General features: G+C 42.7%; 1 protein-coding gene across 3 annotated transcripts in view; it reads right to left on the bottom strand.

Moving 5' to 3' along the window:
- Positions 1-16,613: 16,613 nt before the first annotated feature.
- The window catches only part of SERINC5 (serine incorporator 5), a 166,566-nt gene continuing 161,900 nt past the window's right edge, over positions 16,614-21,279 (bottom strand). For all 3 annotated transcript variants that reach the window (XM_036225293.1, XM_036225292.1, XM_016118865.2), the window contains one exon: positions 16,614-21,154. In XM_036225293.1, coding sequence (XP_036081186.1) covers positions 21,007-21,154 — 148 coding nt within the window. In that variant the 3' untranslated portion in view covers positions 16,614-21,006. The remainder of the gene's footprint in view (positions 21,155-21,279) is intronic.

The raw sequence follows: 21,279 nt of genomic DNA, 5'->3' as shown, positions 1-21,279 counted from the left end.
AAGCTTGGACTTGGTTAACTCAAGGTTTTGCCCCACGCACCTTTTTCCTTCGCTGAGTCTGCTGTGTATCCTTTGTTGTAATAGATCATCCCGTGAGCTCGACTATATACTAAGTCCTGTGAGTCCTCCTAGCAAGTCACTGAACCTGGGTGCGCTCTGGGCCGGCCAGGTCAGTCACCTCTCTCCAGCAGCTGAAAGAGACCTTGGGGCTAGTAAAGTGCAAAGACTAACTGCTCTTTCCACATCACCAATGAGGGAACAACAGGAAACAGGGAGAGCACGGTAAAAGGCTAATACCTACTAACTGCGTTTAGCCCCACAGGAGCAGCTGAAGTTAGAGACCACTGAGATGGGACACACGGCAAGAGCAGACTAAATGGACTGGCTTATTTGGCTAGTGGGGCACCCAGAGAACTTTAAGGTGGGGCAGTGACGTCCTTTACCTACACTACCCTTTCATAGTTATGTAGCCCACAACTTTATCTGAACTATTAGAATGCCCAGAATAAGACATCTACTTATGGTTGGGTGTGGGCATATGACTGTTTTAGTCAATGGGATGTAAGCAAAAAATCCACGGTAACTTCTGAAAAAAAATTTTTTTAAGTGAATTGATGCTTCTTCTTCGTCCTCCTCTCCCTCCTCCTACACTGGAATGTGACTGTAACATCTGGAGCTCCAGGAGCCATCTTGGCTTTAGGAATGTCATAGCAGAGAACAAGGCAGAACTGAAATCATGGAATAACATACTGGCCCCAAAATTCCTACATCTGGACTTTTTGGAAATGAGAGAAAGTTTTTTTTATCTGTTTGAGGCTTTTCTATTATTCCCAGTTGGATTTAATTCTCCCTAATACAGAAGAGATTCAGATGAGCAATAATTTATAAAGTTATATATCCGAAACCATAGAATCACCAGGTTGTATATCTGAATGGTGATTAGGGACCATCTGTTTCAACTTCCTCATTTCGCAGTTGAAGAAACTGAGACCTAGTCACCTCTGATTTATCAGGGCCACATGGATAAGTTGGGGGCAGAGCTGGGAGTAGATCCCAGGTTTGAGGACCTTCAGGTTCATGCGGCTTCCATTGCTGCTATGATGAGGCGCCTCAGCTAGGCCAGGTGAGGGGTGAGCTCTGAAAGGTTGTTCCCCTCCAGAGCAGTCAAACAGAAAGTGCTTTCAGAATGTAAATGACAAAATTCCAGGGGCCTCCTGGGAGGCCATCCCCACTTCTTGTTTTGATGGAGAAGACCCAGCAAGCAGGCGGGCATCCTGGGACTTCAGAGGCCTCAGCTCTCCTTCTCTGCACCTTCTCCTCACCCTCACCAGACTTCATGCCTTCATCTTCCCTCAGAGTTTGAACTCAGGTGCACTGGAGGGCCTCAGACCCATATGGTGCATACTGAGCAGAACTCAGGCTGGGTTTCAGCCTCACCTGGCCTCCGCGGCCAGCGGCCTTGATGAAGTACACAGACCCAATGACTTTATACACAGGCCCTGGTCGACCTCAGGCTTGAGAAAGAGCTCACTGGGCTTCACCTTTCACTCCAATGCACACATGGCCTTGCTAACAACAAGGGAGCTTTTGTTCCTATTGAAAAAAACACTGTGGCAGATGCTTTTGGTAGCCTGTCCATCTCTCATCACTTGTCACTCACTGGTGTCAAACTGCCAGCACCTGCAGTTCTTTGTTCCCGAGTATTTTTGGTGTGGAGGCCACTTTTTCTGTTCGTGTAGGATGCTGGGGGTGCAGGAGAATTAAGAATGTCCAAGAGTAGCCCCCATCCAGCCCCTCGCCTTGTGGAGAATGCCTCTGAGGTATGTGTTCTCTGTCACCCCCAACGCAATGCAGCTCCTGTGGCCTCGGTGAGAGCTGCCTCCCCATCTCTGCCTCACAATCCACTCCCCTGAGGAGGGTTCCTTCACCTCTCAAGGAAACAGGTTATACTCAGATCCTCACCTCATCGGGGTCTGCTTCTGGGTAAACCAAGCAAAGGTAAACCTCCCTCAGCACTAGCCCATGCAGGTTTCACTTACTCCAGAGTTAGGAAATCTGAGGTTTGAATGGATACTCTGTGCTCGTATGCATGCACACACAGAGATATTTCCAACTTCTCTCTGAACCAAACCATCCCGAAGACATTCAAATCCCTCGGCCACTTGGCTGGGCTTTACTGCCCTTCTGTAAATGGCTCAGAAGTCCAGTAAGTAAAATGAAAGTGAGAACAATTGAGAGGAAAGCGGCAGTGAATCTCATTCATCTTTTTAATCCCACCCACCATCCATCACACCCAGCCCACAGACCTTGATTATTACTCGTTAAGTATCTGCTAATCAGAGAAGCAATTGGAAGCCGGCAGCTCTGCTCCAGAGCACCCCGCCATCAACACCCTGCTAACATCTTCCCAGGCACTAAAGATGTCTCCTTCGCCCCCACTCTCTCCACGCATAATGGTGCAGAAACTACACTTGGTTTTCCAGAACTATTCTTCTGCATCTTCAGATGCATGTGTCAGAAACACGCTGTTGAAACAGCTTGCTGTTTATAAGTACATTTCCATTTTAGCAAGCACAGCTGTTACTCCGGCTGGAGGTCTGCTGGCTTATTGAGGATGGCTGGTCTCACCCGTGTCACCTGCCCAAATTTTAATTCACAGAAACTCCTTCCCAATTCAAAGATCCTCGTAGGAGCCTCCCTGACAGTTGTCATCTATTTTATGAATAACTCAAGTGATGGGGAACCCCCTACTACATAAGGTAGCCTATTCTATTCTTGAAAGATTCTAATTGTTAACAGTTTTTTTTTTATTAAACGTTTACTATGTGTCAGACACTATTATTAAAAGTGTTTTACTTGTGTGAACTCATTTAATCACCACACCAACTCCATGAAATAGTTGCTATTGTTATCATCCCCACTTCACGGCACAGAGAATTCAATAGCTTAGCAAGTGGCACAAGGCTTCAAACTAAGGAAGTCTCACTCCGGAGTCTTCCTATAATGCCATTTTCTTATTTGGGGCAGAAATCTCCCCCCACTTAACAGCCCTGTTAGATCCAGACCCTTGTGAGATTATAATGAAAGCCAAGGATCCTCCCCTTGCTAACGTGCATATAACAACATTTTTCAAATAATTTCAAGGAGACAACCCACTCTAGCCCATGTCATCCAGGTTAAGAACCACTGCCAACACACCAACACGGAACATGTTGCTTTTGCATCTATTTGAACGTCCTTTGAGGAGCTTTTCTACATCCAGGGGGCTTCCTCAGGTTTCTCCAGGCTAAACTTATCCCAGATCCACGTGAAAGAATGCTCAACCTCATCAGTAACCAAAGACAAATTTAAACGGTAACGAGATTTAAACCATAATGAATGTTATTCTGTATTTTTTTGAAACTGGCAACAATAAAGAATCGAAAATCGTGTGCTTGAAGGGTTGTACTCATCTGTTGCTGCTGACACTGGGTCTGTGCTCACCGCCTTCAGAAAGAAACTTGGCAACACACAGGAAAGACTGATGAAAATGCCCACGAGCTTTTGACCTGATCATTCCATTCCCAGATTCCAAGTCAATGAACAGATGGAAATAAAAGCCATATGTGGAAAGATAGTTATAGCAAACTTACCTCTAAGAGGAAAAAAAAAACTAAATGCCTAACAAAACAGTTGGAGAAATTATAAGTAAATATAGTCATTAACATAATGGAACATATCAAACAATGGAAAGTGTTATAATAATATTCAGAGAAAAAAGTAGGGCACGGAAAGTGACATCGTGATTTTTGTTAATTACAGAACGACAGGGTAGGAATGCCCAGGCAGATTGCGATTCACTTTTTAGTGCCTCTCTCTGAAAGGTGAGAGACCAAACAATCAGAATAAAAGCAGCTCACAGAAGGCACAAGAGAGGCCACAAAGGGATCAGAGGAAAACTTAAAAAAAAAAAAAAACTACAAAAATAATACCCTCCATGAAATATGAGAAGATATGTGCTACGATCTGAATGCTGTGTCCCCCCCCTGAATTCATGGGTTGAAATTCCAGCCCCCAAAGTAATGTCACTCGGAGGTGCGGCTCTGGGAGGTACTTAGGTCATAGGAGCAGGGACCTCATCAAAGGGATTAGTGCCTTATAAAAAAGGCTCCAGAGGGATCCCTAGCCTCCTCCACCGAGTGTGGCCACAGTGAGCAGGCACTGGCTGTGAATTGGCCTCACCAGAAGTCAATTATACTGGAGCCTTGATCTCGATTCCCAGCCTCCAGAACTGTGAGCAATAAATTTGCTGTTTATGAGCTACCCAGTCAGTGGTGTTTTGTTACAGCAGCCTGAACATAATATGCATCCATGAAACAATGCTATATTTAGGGAGGGAAAGTAATAATTGACAAACAAAAGAACTGTTGAGAGAATTATGATAGCTACAATAATAAATTCAACAGAAGCTCTAAAAGATAAAATAGAGAAACTATCAATAAAGGGAACAAAATAAATAGAAAATGAGAGAGAAAAAGTGGCCGACTAGAAGGCTCTTATCTACCTAACAGGAGACCAGAAAGAAAGATCAGAGACAATTTCCAAGAGAGAGTTTAACTGGCCAAGCCAAGGACACATGGCTGGCCCACAGGCGGATAGGGAGGGGGAGGATCTGGCCCCTTTGGGCTCTATATGGAAAGAACGCTGCCTCCACCACAACTAAACCCAGGAGTACAGTCCTCAGGAAGGATGCTATTAGGAAGTGAGGGTTAGACAGCCAAAAACCATGAATACCAAAGCACAGCAACATATGCCGAACGTCCTATCAAGCGTTCTCCTCTAACTACTGACTGAACACCTTAAATAGAATCTCCTGGGGGTGATCCAGGATGCCGTCAGCACTAATTGACGTATAAACCTTATATTAATTTCAGGTGCACAACAAATGATTCAATATTTGTATGTATTGCGAAATGATCACCACCACAAGCCCAGTTACCATCCATCAGTACATGGTTACAATTTCTTTTTTCTTGTGGTGAGAACTTTTCAGATTTATTCTCTTAGCAACTTTCAAACATGCGATACAGTATTATTAACTGTAGTCACCATGCTGTACGCAACATCCCATGACCTACTTATTTTATAACTGGAAGTTTGACCCTTTTGACCCCTTTCACCCAGTTCACCCAACACCCCACCCCCAACCTCTGGCAACCACCAATCTCATCCCTCCTTCTCTTCTCACGTGTCACTCAGGGACTGTCCTCCGGATTGCTCAGGCTGTGGAACAGGAACCCTGTCTCTTCCTCAGCTGGGAAGCCAGACAAAGCAGAAGCTTGGGCGGTTCTGAGAAATTCGCACAGCTGACTACACTTCCCCACAAGCGGCAATGCCCCCAGCGCTTCCCCAGCACTAAAGCAGCCACACAACGAGCGCCTGGGCAGCTGGAAGGTGCCAAGGCACAGGGCAGGTCGGCAGGAACCTGCCTCGGAGCGCCCACCCGCCCATCTCTGACCTTTCTTCCTCTCTCCCGCGCTCCATTTCTTTCAAATGCTGACCCGGCATTTAGAAAGCCGCCATTCTAACCCCATCGAATGTGAGATCTCTATGAAAGTTCCTGAAGTGGGTCTCACTCTCAACCCACAGATTCAGGTGCACAGAAAACAAGCTTTTCATCGCTGAATTTAATTTGTTTTGATTCCCCATCCCGCTTGGCAGAAGCATAATCTGATTTGGAATTTGCCCACCTCCTGAAGCTCCCCCACGCTTTGAGGTTGTACAGAGCTCAGAGTAACAGTGTGCGACACCCTCCAGACACATGGGCAACCAGAGACACTCAAGTGCACCATCTCAAAACTCTATTGCTGTTGTGAAAAATTACCACAAACTTAGCAGCTTAAAATAGCACAAATATGCTAGCTCACCGATTCTGTAGGTCAGGAGCTAAAATCAGCCATGGCCGAGCAGGGCTTCTACCGGAGACATTAGGGAGAGTCATCTTCTGTGCACGTTCAGGCTTTACAGCCCAATTCAGTTCTACTCCTACAGGAACTGAGGGAGCGAGGTCCCCATTCCCCTGCAGGCTGTCAGCGGGTCTCCCTGGTTCCCAGACGTCTCTCTGGGCCTTGCACATAGGCCCTTAGAACCACCACCCAGGCAGTAAATCCTTCTCATGCCTGGAAAATCTCCGGTTTTACCTTCTGCTGCGCCTGGTGGACACCTCCGCCTTCCTCCTCTGCTCGGTTCCCTCGGGCTCACCTGGGTTTCCACGCTAACGTCTCCACTTTACGTCAGCTGATTAGCAACCTTAATTCCACCTGCAAAGTCCCTTCCCAGCCCTAGGAAATTGGCGTTTGAATAACCAGGCAAAGGGAGAAAGGCTCAGGGAAGGGGAGGGATCTTCGAAATTCCATCTACTACATAAACCTCTGAGGGTATGCAGTGCCGTTGCCCTACACATCCAGCAAGACATCACTCGCCTAGTCAGCCCACAGTCAGTGGGACATAAGACCTTTCAAGGTCGTGGTCCTTTTAAAGCTGAAGCATCACTGCCACTCCTGCAGCTGCCTCGGGAAGGAACTTGCTCTGCTCTGAGTCACACTGGGATGTGAATGTCTAGAAACCAAGGCGTCAGTCACCTCTGCCCGAACATGCCACACAAGCCATTTCCTCCCTGGGTTCCCCAGGGGCTCTTTCCAGTCTCAGGGCACAGGACATCCCCTACTCTCACGCTAGGAACCACCGTTTCTGTACTATCATTGCCTTGCCTTCTCCCTCCCATCCCCACCTAGAGGAATCTTTTTCATGTTCAGAGGAAATCACCCTCTCATCCCGTAACCCAAATACTCAGGCTAGATCCAGAGTCCTGTCCATGTGGGTAGGGGGAGGTTGCTTTAGGCTTTTAGAATTTGAGGCCAGGTCCTGCTCTCCTCTCTGTCACATTCCTCACCTGAAGCAAAGGGCCTGGAAGTCAGTTGCTTTAAAGTTCAAGGAAGGCGGGGCAGGGGATGGCCAAGTGGGAAAATCCTTGAGTTAATATTGCAAACACGTTTTCCTGCCATTCTCCTAACCTGGTCTAGTCTTTAAAATGCCCTTGGCACTCGGTCCATCACAGGCTTCCATCTTTGGTGACTGGGCTGGAGCCAGCATCTCCCACCCTAGGCTTCATCTTCAAGTGCCAGACATGGTGCTGTAGGCGACTTCGAGACCTGCACCCTACTTGAGTCTTCTGTGTTCGCTCTTCAGAGTCTAATTCAGTTGTCACTTCCCTATGTGGCCTCTCTTTCCTTTCAGGGAAATGTAACGGCTCCCTACCAAGTCTGTGGTACTTCGTTAGGGCAGCCTTAGCAAACCAATATACTGTTAAATCCATATTCACATTACTTTTAAACATTCATTTTTTTAATGTAAATATTTCACAAAGACTATAACATCTTAACCTGTTCTAGCATTTCAGCATTTTGTTGGGAACCATCACCACCACCCTTCAGAAAATGAAAGCGGCCCAGGTGTCCTTATACCTCAGAGCAGCCCCAATGCAGGGCCTTGGCCGTGACGAGAAAACCCAGCAGCCCAACTGGCAAGTCCCAGGAGAGCTAGAATGATGGTGTGCCTGGACACAGCCTTCGTATCTGGCCCGAGAGCCAGCTGGCACCATTAGACAGAAAAGGCTCTGAGTTTTCTCAGTAGACTGGCAACATCCCAGCTCCCCTCCTCCTGACTGCCATAAAACCATCTGGAAAATGAAAATAATACCTTCTGCTTCCTAAAGCTCCAGGGACCCTGTGAGAGACAGGGAGAGATTACCCACTAAGCACCCCACATTCCTGGAGAAGGTTGCCCCGAAATAGGCTATTGTCCAGCCTCCTTCACCCTGAATAGCAGATGTAGGACATTAACCAGTGCTCTCTCCAGCTGCCCTGGCCCGGGAGCCACTTCTGCTATTAGCCCACCTGACTGAAGGTGAGGCTGCCCACCAAGAGGCTCCTCTGTAGCGCACCTGAGAGGCGAGTTAGCAGTGCTATGCACACTCATGTGAGTCACCTGGGGATTAGTTAGCAAGCAGATTCTGATTCAGTCAGTCTGGGACGCGGTTCTGAGCTTCTTCTGGTGATGCAGATGTTACTGGTCAGAGTGGGAAAGCGCTAGACATATGAGCAGGAGGGAAATTAAGTCTCAAATGTATTCTGGCAGAAATCTGAACTCCTAGCAAGCAGCTTGATGGCTGTTTGGAGGGAAGCGTGATGCTCTCCCAGGCGGCTCACAGGGGGATGCAGCTCGCCCTGAGTTCTGCCCAGCCACATTTCCTCACACTTCAAGGCAGGCACACACAGCCCCAGAGCCAAGGCAGCGTTTAGTCAGCTTTCAGTCCAGCACAAGAAATTCATCTTTAAGTTAGGGCCCCGGAAATCCATAGGTGGGCACATCTCAATTTTGTAGTGTCCCTGAGAAGAACACAGCCCCTCTCCAGATGGGCTTCTATGCACCTTCCCTCCCTCCAGCCTGGGCTGGCCAGGCCCCAGGGCGGATTCATTCTGGTTAATTGCACTTTTCCTGGCAGGGCTTCCAGGCTCTCTAAATTCATCTCTTGCCAAAGGCAGAGGATCAGCTGGCAACAGAGATGGAGAGCTGCAGCTAATCAGTTACAATCACTTTTTAATGACATCTCCCTCCCCCCTTAATTATCAAAAGCATGCAACTCACTTCAGAAGATTTAGAAAATGTTAAAAATAATAAAAAAGGAAATGATCCTTCAATTCTACAACTCAAGAATGAAGTTTTAACTTTTTGAAAAATGTCCTTTCGATCTTTTATGTGCATACGTGTAGTTGGTATACAATTCCACACTGGGATTCCCAAATTCTTTGAAAGCATAATTTTCAATAGCTGCATAATAGTTTCCCCAGACTCTGAACAAATTGAGAGCAAGAGTTGTTTTCATGGTTTTAGAATTTGATAAATTTAACAGTAAGTGCTCAACAAGTTTGTTGAAAAAGTGAATATTTCTTTACTGTTTACTACATGAAAGACTATATAGATTTTTGCCATTTTACATTTATTTCTTTTAAAATATCAATATGCTGATATAATGAATACAATTTCAATCCCAGTTCAATCGCTGGAGGCCAGAAGAGTATTGCAAGAAATAAAGATCAGGTTGTAGTTACTCTGTGCAAACAAGGCCATCTAAACTCTTCATGACTCTTTAACAAACTTTCAGTGGGATTCCTGCCCCTCCTGTCAACTGGGAAAAATTCTAAAAGGAGGGAAATCCTTGACTGTTTAACGGATTCCTTTGACTCCTCTGGCACTGGATCTTGTCTCTCTCCTCCTGGGACAGAAGCAAGCTATAGTCGATCACCTTTACGAACTCTAAAACCAGGCTGTCCTGTCAGAGTCAGGGCTAGAGACTTTCTATGCTCTCGTTAAACTCGTAAGATCGATAGTTTCTGGGAAAGAGAAGTGAAAATCTAGCCTGTTCCTTTCCCCGCCCACCCTGCACTGTCCTTTGCCTGAACAGTAAGTCAATCAAGATCACTACGAATATCATGGGAAACTTTAGTCCATAACCCTATTTCCATCTCTAGGACTTGTATGCCCTACCTATAGGTGCCCTGTGGGGTTAGACAGGAAGTGAGAAGGAGTCTTCGCTTGCTTTCTCCCCAACTGTGGACAGAAGCTCAGTAACAGAACTCAGAAATTGGTGGCTTATCTCCAAAAGGATGTCATATACCTCCCCTCCAGTGACTCTGAAGTAGGTAGAGTTTAGCTGGCATCTCATCCCATCCATTCACTCACCACTTAACAAACATCAGTGGAGTCAGGCCTGCTCCAGCCTGGAGGGGGGTATGCTATCTACTAGAACAGTGGTCCCCAACCTTTTTGGCACCAGGGAACCCTGTACTAGAGGAGTCAGTTTCATAGAGCCTATTAGTTATCCCTCTGGCTCTGCCGACCTGAAATGGCGGAGCCCTTAACCACAATGACTAAGCATGATCGTGAGAAATTACTACAAGAGGCGGTGATACCGGGAACTTCTTAAGCCACATCTCAGAAGTAAGGCAGACCTGAGGTCTAGTTCTCGCTCTGTCAATTACTCACTGTACAACCGCAGAGGGGAGATCACCTCTGAGCCCGTTTCATTTCTAAAATATGCTAATACTAGTACCTACTTCATACAACTGATGGGAGCTTTAACTGAGGTGATTCGGGTAAAGCACTAAGCCTGGTACCTAGCACACATTAAGTGGTAAACAATATTAGAAATGATAAAGGCGATGATGACGATGTAAGTCTGACACAAATAGTAGAAAGGAATAGTCACTGGTAATTAAATACGGCCAACTGACACCTCCCTACCCCCTGCATCTTAACAGGTAAATTTAAGAAGATTTTTTAAGCTACTGATAAAGGGAAGTAGATACAGATTATCTCAGGAGATATGAAATACACAAACAATGGCCAGCCTATATATAAAAAGAGAACTCTGGCCCACAACCTGTAGTTACTAGTCCAGAAAGCCAAATAACCCTTATAGCAATCCATCTAAAATGGCCAGGATGTGACATTTTCCCTAATTTTTGCCCCACTTCAACTTAAGACAAACTGGAGGAAGTTAAGTTTGCATTCTAACCAATCACGTGGGCTGCCCCACTGCTAGTTAGCCCACCTACAGCTTCCCACTGGATACCAGTATCCAATCAGCATAATGGAAACCTTCCCTTTTTTTCACTATAAAGTTTTTCCACTCCTCTTCCTGCCTTTGAGTCTGCCAAGCGCAAGTGACAGCGGTTAACTCCTCTGCTATATAGCAAGCTCTGGATAGGCTTTATTGTTCCCATTTAGGTGATGTCATTTACTTCCACCATATTTATTTTTCAAATAGGAAGAGAATAACATTTTAGAGTTATCATTGTGAAAATTCAGTTGAATACAGTAAAACACCAAAATGGGGAAGAATTGAAAATCTGAGTTAGTCTTGACCAAGTAAAATTGAAACAAAAACAGCCAACTAGGCAGAGATCCAATTTGGATTATAAAAAACAAGTTCATCAGTAAGATCACTACTGACTGTAAAATCGGAAGCAAATGAAGAGTCAGTTAAACACAAAAGTTTTGCTGTGACAATAGGCAATAAGATCCAAAATGTACTAAATATGAACTTTCCAGCCAAGGAGAAACATAATCTTCCCTACTGGAAAAATCAGAATTTCATGACATCAGCCAAATAACCACAAAAGAATGTATCATGTAATATAAGATGTCTCTAAGCCATCACGAAACTATGTTCTCCCCAGCCAGCTAACCAACATTCATCATTTACTGATTTTTCTATTTATTTAACAAACATTTCATTTCATACCCACATTCTTTTTAAGCTAACAGGTTGAATAGAGATATGCCTAAAACACAAGTTCTCTAATGTACATTATTTTCTTTCAATGTTATGAGAGATAGCTTTCTAAAACACTGTTTTATACATACCGCCCTTCCTATATTAAAAACAACAAATTATCCATTGCCTTTTTTGTCCAAATAAAATTTATAAATTTTAATCTGGCTACAAATTTTTAATGAAAATAATTTTAATCTAGCTACAGAAGACATACATATTTATTATAGAAATTTTCAAAGAATAAAATTAAAATCGCAATTCTAACATCCAAAAACAATGATTTCTATAAGACACATTGAAAACAAATGTGACTAGGGGAAAAAGTAAACCATGAGAATTTATCTAAAAATCTCCTTAATCCCTGTTATGGTATACTATTGTTCAAAACATTTGCCCCACTGAGGGTGGATAATACTTCCCTGACCCATTGCACCAGCCTTGGGTATGTGATTACAGCAACCTTCTTATGGGAGGATTCTCTCCACCCTGCTGACCTCAAGACTGTCCATGAGACTTGCTTTAATCAATGCAAAGAAAATAGAAGTTAGGTGTGCCACCTCTAAGCAGAAGCTGTAGGAGTCACCATGTGGTTCTGCCATATTCTCTTCCTCTCTTCTGCGATATCAGTGTAGGAGAGAGAAATAACTTTCCTTCTACCCTTCAAAGTTCTAGGCTGCGACCTTTATAACAAAAGAGATTAAGAAGAGAAAAAATAGAACAACCGAAAATGTATTGACATGTTTTAGGGGAGGAAAAATAATTTTACCTCTACCTTTCTGAGTTCTTAGCTGAGACCCCTATAATAAAAGGCATATTAACAAAAGAAAAACATAAGTTTTTTAACATGTGTACCTCATGTACACATGGGAGATAACCAGGAGAAAATGAGTAACTCTTAGAAGTGGCTTAGAATTCAGGCTTAAATATTATCTTCAGCTGAAGACAAAGAAAGTGGTGGGGAGTAAGGAGGTGAACAGAGAAAGCATGGTCAACAGAGTAAGGTGTGTTATGCAGGTTTAAGTTAATGCCTTCTCCATTAATACGAATAGGGGTCTCCAGGGATGAACCTTTGTCCTACTTGCTGGAAAGAAGGTCACTTTTATAAACTTATGTTCTGCTTTTAGGCAGATAGAGGGAGGGCACAGATTTTTCTTGAATCCTGTTCTTCTCAATTGTCTTTAGTTCAAAATAATCCTTCTGCCAAAGTGACCTAGTTTGCAACACTCAAAAGGCAGGGTGAAGAGAACTCAGAGAAGAGCTGCAGATGGCCTACAATAGACATGTGGCACAAGCAAGAATTGAACTTTAGTCTCTATAAACCACTGAGGCTTTTAGAGTTGCTTATTAACGCAGCATGCCTTTGCCTACACTGGCAGATACACCCAAGTGGTCAACTTTGTCTGAAGAGAGATTTTATGCATTGAAATAAATACAGTTTCAACTTATCTTTTGTATATTTAAATTAATTTTAAGTCTTTAAACTTAAGTGTTATTTTATTTACAAATTGAATAAGTTTTGTGGTAATATTTTATTATTCAGTTTCATTTTAATTAATGACTACTTGGCTTATAAATTTGATAAATATGCTCAAATGTTTATTACATTTTAAAAATAAGTTTTAGAAATTTTAAAGTACAATCTAATTTTAATACATTTGATTTTCTCAAGCCCTTTAAATACCCGACAAAAACCTTACATTTCTATAGATAAAATCATTCTAAACATTTAAAACACACTGTCTGAAAAGTTTAACCTTATAATTTAACAAATTTTAACTGAAACATTTTAACATTGAATTTAAATTTAATTACCTGAATCTTCTGAGTTTTTATTATGTCTTATTCATCGGTCTCTTCACTCACCTCAAAAGGCAGAAAAATATGTATAAAATACTGTAATGATTACAAATTTATTTCTAGATAAAATTCATTAGTAGGCATAACAGCTTGTCATCAAAATGTCTTTGAGAGTATTTCTGTTTTCTGGCAATAACAAGATATTCCAGGTCCTCATATTTCCTGCCTAGGACTATGCAATATGCTTTTCTCCAGGGAGCCCTGGGCCCTTCCTCCAGTTTCTGCCTGAAATGTAAATAAGATGGATCTTCAAAGCAGACCCTGGAGGCCACAAAAGCCAGAAATTCACATCCATATGAGATGTTGAACCCAAATCCCAGGTGTTTTAAACCACTGAGATCCAGTCTCAAATGAAACTCCCTACTGATATAATTGTTATCCTAACAGAGAAGCCAAAAGAAAGTCCTACAAAGAGAAAAAAAAGATTGACCTAAAGAAGACCTTCGGTGGGGGTGGGTAAAGAAAAGGAGATGGGAAGGGGAGACAGGGGAGAGGTGAGATTTGGCTACCTCTGAAAAAACAATTGCATTTAGTAAGGATTTTGACAAAAATTTGCCTTTTTCCCCTCATGTAAAACGAGAACTAGAATAGTAACATCCATGGAATCGTTGTGAGAATGATTCCAGACACATTAAGTGCTGAATAAACATTAGATATCATTATTTTAAGCTGGGCCACCAGAATGGAAAACTGGGAACTGGAACACCTTAAGAAATCCATTCATTCTCATTATCTCCCCCTCTTCCTCCTCCCCACATCATCTCCTCAGTCTCTACCTTCTCTTTCACAACCATACTGCACAACTGCTTTAATCTTCTATCTTCCTGCAAATTGACTTTCTCTGTGTCCATGCCAAAAATAGTCACTAACAACAGCTGTTAAGTTTCCCAACACTTTCAGTTCTAAGTCCAAATTTCCAGAGAGGCTGACTGCCTAGCTTAGATGGAAAGTCAGTCTACTTCTAGATCAATTAACTGTAGCTATGACAACTGTGGGGAAAGAACATAGTTACTCCTTCTATAACCATGTGAACAGTGACCAAAATATGGAGAGGGGAAAGCAGCTTGGGCGTGCTGCTGTGAAGACAAAACAATAAGTGGACATTTTGAGTACATTTTCTCTGAATGGGCGAGCACGTGTATGTTAATAAAGACCCTCTCCTTGACCAAACTTCAATAGGGCTCCTCTGGGCACTCTTCTTGACGAGGCCTTGACCTTGGCCTTCCAAGTCCATCCTGTCCTTACTGGGCCTACATAGCCTACTCTTTAGCAAGAGTCTCTCCCACCCCTGTTATCTAATCAAGTTCTTCATTCTTCATCTTTGATGTAAAAGTCTTTGGCCTACCTTTAGCAAGAATCCCTTTACCCTAGATGTCTCCTCTTTTAACTTTCCAGCCACTGGACACCCTCCTTTGTCGGCTATAAATCCCTGTTTGCCCTTGTATTCAGAGCTGTGCCTGATTTCTCTGCCCTACTGCAGAAGTCTTGAATAAATTGTTACCATTATAATAAGCATCAGGATAACTTTTTTGTTAACAGTTCATACACACAGGATTTGTATCGCACTGTATATACAGTGTTCTAAATTATTTTTCATTAAACAATACATCCAAAACATAGTCAATGAAGTATTTTTCAACCACATTTATTTTTTTAGCTACATATTATTTCTAAGATGACACAAGTAAAATGTGGTCTTGGGGTCAAGATAAAGATCTTAAAATCCTGGAAAATTTTAAGAAAATGCTTCTCAAATTTTCCTGGCTAGAGAAAAAGATGTCTGAGAATCTTAGGCATGTGCCTCCTTAATCTCTGCTGGACAAAATGATTTCTGCAAGGATAAGGGTATTGTTATACTCTGAACCATAACCCAAAGTTCAGAGGTGCTCTGTCTGGAAAAGATTGGTGGTGGTGATTTTTATCTAAATACAGTGAAGATTCATAGAAAACATTTTTAAGCAAATTAAACAAAAGCTTGACCAGCTTGCACTAAAATGGACAGAGACCTTTTAAACGGAGGCCACTGAGCTCTCAATCACTTTGGGGCAGGAAGCAGCTGAGCAACCTGTTCAGCTTAAAATCAGGCCTTTTCTTGTGGAAAAGAAAATTTGACCTAGAGGGCAGAACTAAGACCTAAGGCAGGTCCAGTCGTGCTCGCAGGGGTGGTTCTTTGGGTGTGGTTCTGTGGGCGCGGAGACATGAGAACTAAGACAAGTTATCTGCCTACCATGATCTTAAGTGCAAGATGAACAGTAATCACTTCAAAACATGGGGATGTGTGTATGTAAAAACCAGTGAAATCTGAATAAAGTTTGTAATTTAGTTGATAGTGTCAAGTGCTTCTGGTAAGTAAGATGAGCATAATGCATTCAGCAACATGGAGGTTTCCAATGACCCTGGACAGCTCTTTCTGACAAAGCCTTATTGTGGTAGGTTCAAGAGTGAATGGAAGACTAATGGCAATGGCAGAACATAGTTTTTGGATCTTTCTAATTCCTACATAAAAAGAGCAACTAGATAGCACAACCAAAACCCCATGGACAATATTTACAACAAAAAGCAGTAAACCCCAAAGCACAAGTGGGATGAATGAATCATCAAAAGCCAAAAGACCTGAACAGTATTAGTATCTATCTGGGAAAAACCAGAGGGGGGAAAAAGAGAGCAAATGACAAATTCATAGAGAGAGCAAGTAGACAGACAGTGGTTTCCAGGGCTGGTGGAAGAGCAAACGAGGGACTGCCGTTTAATGAGTACAGAGTTTCTGCTGTGCAATGTGAAAACAGGCCTGGAACTTGGATGCATGACGTGGAAGCACTTAACACTTAAAAATGGCTGAGATGGTAAATTTTATGTTATGTAAGCTAAAAAATTCAGAAAACTAATCTCATAAAAATGAAGATTAGAAGTAGCAAGATTAAATCCTATATAAAGATATTGTAATAAAACAGTATTAAGTATTTAATATTTATCAGAAGACTTACTATTATGTTAGTTCTTCCCAAATTGATCTAATGACTCCATACCATCCCAATCAAAGGAATTCACAAGTTAATTCTAAACTTTAAAGAGAAATGCAAAGGACCTGGAATAGCTAAATCTTGAAAAAGAACCACATGGGAGGACTCACACTACCTTCTTTAAAGACTTACTTGAATTCTCATACTGAAGACATCGTATAGCTAGCATTAATAGGAAAAAGGAGCCAAAAAGCTTTGGTTTTCATGTTCGGATTTTCCTTTAAGAATCAGAACAGACTCTAAGAAACTTGAGAGAGCTGATTAACATTTGAAGACAACAAACATCTTGGAAAACACTACTTGGAGGATTTTAACTGTAAATGTATACATCAGAAGAGAGAAAAAAAAACAACAAGATGTTTTCAGTTTTAAATTTTATTAAAAGTACAGAGTTAACAAGTTTTGAGTTTTTTACATAGTAAGAGACTGGTCAACTTCGGACACTTCAAAAAACTAATAGCAACCCACAACTGCTTCTGTGACTAAAGGGGAAAAAACTATTTAGAAAGTTACCCAAACGCTAACCATATCTGAGACCATTATAAATTTCAAACAGTAGATTCACCACACATTGCATTTTCAAATTCTAATATAGCAAAACAAACCACATGATTTGGCTACAACTAATTTTTTCAAAAAAGTTTAAAAATTTTAAAAAGTTATGACTATAAAATTTGTGTAGTTTTAATTTTACAAAGTAAAAGAACTTAATTCTTTAATAAAGGAAAACACCATCCTCTTAAATTTCTTATAAATAGCTCTCAAAACATATATTATACATCTGCTACAAGCTTTCCTTACCTGAGAGAATTTCCCAGGATCCATCATCCCAAAGGATTAGTTTAAAGAGTTATTCTTCCGCCATTTTTCCCACATAAATATGATTAAACTCCTATAGAAGTGAATTTGAACATATGCATTCTTAATCTACCCTTCTCCAATTAAGTTTTTGCTGAAAGGATTTTGATTTAAAACAAAACAAAAACACCTCTTTGGTAAAAGCCAAATATTTTCCCCTTTCAAAATGAACAACTCTGCAAATGATTTACCAAGGGGGGGAGGGCAGGAAGATCTTAGAATAGCTAGAATTACTTCAAAAGACCTGTGTGAACAGCCCTCCAGTCCTCTGAAGTAAGTCCACTATTAGAGAGCCCATCTCTACCTGAAATGCAACACTAGATTAAAATGTGTGAGGCTTTACCAATATAGTAAAGATGGCAGGAAACATGGTGGCTTTAAGAACAAAGCCATAGAGAGTTAGTGCTAAAAGTAAATTAAGAAGAACGTCTTTCAGAGAATTCCATGAACCAAGTATCTACTGCACTGTCTTTGATTAAAGAGGCCAGTGTTCTCTCTGGACTTGCAGGGCCTTAGCCCACGGTCACACCCTTCTTAGTTATAGAATAAACCTTCTTTCATTTCCAAAAGGGGCAGGACACCAATGCACACCAAAATGAGATGCTATTTGAGAAGGCAGTCAAAGGAGAAAAAAGTTCAGGCAGCTTAAAAATAGGCTCTGGAATTCCCTTTTTGCAGGTAACGTGAAGCACCAATGGCAGTAAACTTCTGGCCGAAGTTAAGTACATACGTAATTTTAAAAAGGCAGATGGTGACAACTGGTGGGGGCGGGGGGAGCGGAGGGGCAGAGGAACCAGCACTGCATGGACGTCATTCATAATGAAGGAACCTCTGAGGAACTGGAAATAAACAATGTGCTGTGGGAAAGCCCTGCTGGCTATTTCTGATGGGCACCAGAACTCCAAATCCCCAGTAACCCCACCCTCCCACCGCCCACATGCACAATCCATTCTACGAGGGCTCCAAATACCTCTGGTGAATGGTTCCTCCAAGCCATTTCCCAAAAAAAGGGGAAAGGCAAAAGCAAAACCAACAAAAGCAAGACTGAATAAGGACAAAGTAGAGTGTCTGAAAGCTTTTGACAGAAAAGCCTCTGGTCTTCAGTCAGGTGACATGAATACAGCAACACTACCTGAAGAATCCCTTCCCACCCACACTCAGTGTTTTCACTCATGGAAATGAAAGGGGGGAAATTTCCACATGGGATGAACAGCACAAAGAAAACACACACAGAAGTTTTAAAAGCTCTTCGGCTTTCATTGCTAAAGGAGTCTGACCAGCAGCTTCTGGAAGTGCACTTTAAGAATCATGTACAAAAGTCATAGGAAGCAAAAGTCTGTTATTTAAAAATGAATTTATCAAATGAATACCATCATTCTAGCAACTCAAAGCAATTGGCACAATTTTTCCAGTTTCTTAAATCACAATAGCACAAAAATGTAGGTTCTTTAAACCTATGAATATTGACTCATCACCTGAGTATTGTTTATTACAATTAATTAGTCATTAAAGTCAACTTCTTATTTCTATGTCCATAGTCCTGAGAGCATATCCATTGTCTCTCAATCTTTCAGATAAACTTGCTTGAAATCTCAGTTAAGAATAAAAACAGGTGACTGGGACTATTCCTCTGGTGTCAAACCAACCTTCAGAAAGGAACTTCAGGCCACAAACCAAGTCAGGCAGCTGGAAAAGGGGGCTTGCCTGGGCGACTACAGAAGGAAGCTCCAAGGGCCCTGCCACTGGCAATGTCGTTTCCCCGAGCTTCTTTCTGCAAGGTAAGGGGTCAACAAGGGCCAGACAAGGAGTACACAGCCTTGTCAGCTTAACCTTGACCTGCTGCAAAGACTAGTTCTAAAGTCATACGACTGGCTGCCAGACCCAGCCAATGGGAAGAAAATATAAAACTGTTTGCTGATACAACCCCAGCTCTTGATCTGCCTTTTCTAGTGACCTGCCTTTGCTTGTGGTCTTTCCTAAAAGCCAATCTCGCTTACTTAGAGCCCTGTGTCATTACACCGCGCACTGCAGTGGCCTCTGTCAGGAAGCTGCTGCTACACACACATGACCCTGGCTCCCTCGACCCGCCCTGACCCACAGAGCTCAACCCCCACCTGCTTAATGGAGGCTGTACACTGTGGTTATTCATTTTGTGACTCCAGATCATCTTCCAATTGCTGAGCACAAAGAGTTCCTGCCTAAAAAAAAATGTGATTAAAGTTTATAAAACAAGGCTCTCCCATACACATATAATGAATGCCTTTTAAAACTGAATCTCGGATACTGTCAATAAGGCAAATTCATAGAGGAATTCATCCATTGTATTTGTATCCCCTCCCCATCTTTGTTTTCTTGGAAGGAGGGCAAAGGAGTAGAAATAAGGAATTTGACTAATTTCCTGCACCGGGATTGTGGCACACGGGAGCCCAGCTTGAGTGAGGCCCAATTCTACCCAACTCATACAGTAGGGCGCAGGCCAGTCTTTTCACTCTCAGACCCTCTCTGCCAGGGAGTTTGGGAGGATTCTTTCCATCCTGCATGAGATACTAACAGGGGCATCCCCACCATGTCTCCACTGGGGTCTCTAAGGGTCTTTCCACTGAGTTAACGCTTCCCTAGCTGAGAACATCAACACTAAAAATGGCAACTGCACAAAGTCCAATGTCTCGTGAGTATTACTTCACAAGTACGTACTTTGGAAATTTCTGCAGATGTTGTTTTTGGCTTAATTAAACACCTCCACCACCCACCTTTTCTTCTAAGTATATCTGGTCACTTCTACAGCTAGTACAATAGGCCTTATCTGGTCAGCTCTGTTTGAGGTGGTGGGATCCTCACCTCAGCAAACCTACTCCCCCCAAAACCATAATGGACATTAAGAGTGTGGTGGCATTGCAGATCCCTTTTGCTTTTACTATTTCAAAGGCCTCAAGGTGGAAGAGAAACTGAGGGGCTGACCTTACTGACATAGCGGTACGGCAGGCTTCAGTCAAGAAGCAACTTTTCAGGTAAGGTCCTGAAGAATTATCACTATTAAAAGCACAAACAAGTAAGAATTACAGCCCTCCATCATCTAGACAGAGGAAAGAACATGATTTCCATTCTAAAATCATGTGAATAACACCACAAATAAAGAGTCATAATTATTGCAGTAACTCGGATCAGGTAGTGATAACATGGAAGATCACGCAGGTTGGTGATGGCAAATTGTGCTTTTTCACATTATACCAAAGATGCTGAACCTAGAAAGGATGAGGGGACCTCTGGGAAGGGTGATGGCAGAATGTGAAGTCTGTGATTCCCAGCCTCACAACATCTGGGAGCCAGGAGGAAGCCGCACAAGGGTGGAGTGAAAAGCTGGTGCTTCCTCCAGTACCCTGTAAATACCGGGGAGCTGTGGAAAGAGCCTGGCAGGCCACAGTGTGAAGGGGGCCTGCACTCTGGCAGGGGCCGAGGAGCCAAAAGTTTGGCATGTTTTCTTTTCCAAGGATAAAAATGAGAGGCCACACAAGGTAAGTTTTCATCCCTGTGAGATGTCGTGCCCCAAACTGCTTTGGTAAAGACATGCGGAAGGAAAATACAAGCCCAATTGCTTTCCCAGTTTTTAGGGTTAAAGACACATACGAAATATATATTATCACTCAGGATCAGCTTGGTTGAAATAGTCAATTCTTTTGGGATAATCTGGTAGTTTCTTTTCGAATTTCAGAATTAAAAAGCTTATTAGGTGTTTTGTATTTTTTCCTTTTCCTGAAAGCCTTTTCAGACACCCTCAAGCCAGCCGGAGGATGCCAGCTTTTCACAAAGCGCCAGTTACTGCTCAGTGCCTTGAGACACTTGTTCAAAGGACAGTTCCTGGAGGCCAGAACCCAGAGGCCGGGGATTGCTCAGATCTCACACATAGAACTGCCGAGAGGGACAGCAGAGGGGCGCGACCAGTGTGCACAGGTATAACAGCACGCACATCCAGCAGGAGGCCGTCTTGACCCAGAAGATGGACCAGCTCCCATTGAAGAAGGTTTCAATGTTGGCGCTTTCATAGCTGTGGAAGCAAAGAGAGCCATTTGTCATCAGAGCAGGAAGAGAACGGATGGGAAGTATCTCCCTGCTTCTGCCTCCTCCAGCCTCTCTTTCTTTTTTTCCTAAGAAGTGAATTCATATATAACG

Source organism: Rousettus aegyptiacus, unplaced genomic scaffold (genome assembly GCF_014176215.1).
Source record: "Rousettus aegyptiacus isolate mRouAeg1 unplaced genomic scaffold, mRouAeg1.p scaffold_m13_p_8, whole genome shotgun sequence".
NCBI lineage: Eukaryota > Metazoa > Chordata > Mammalia > Chiroptera > Pteropodidae > Rousettus > Rousettus aegyptiacus.
This window is presented reverse-complemented; position numbering and strand designations above follow the sequence as displayed.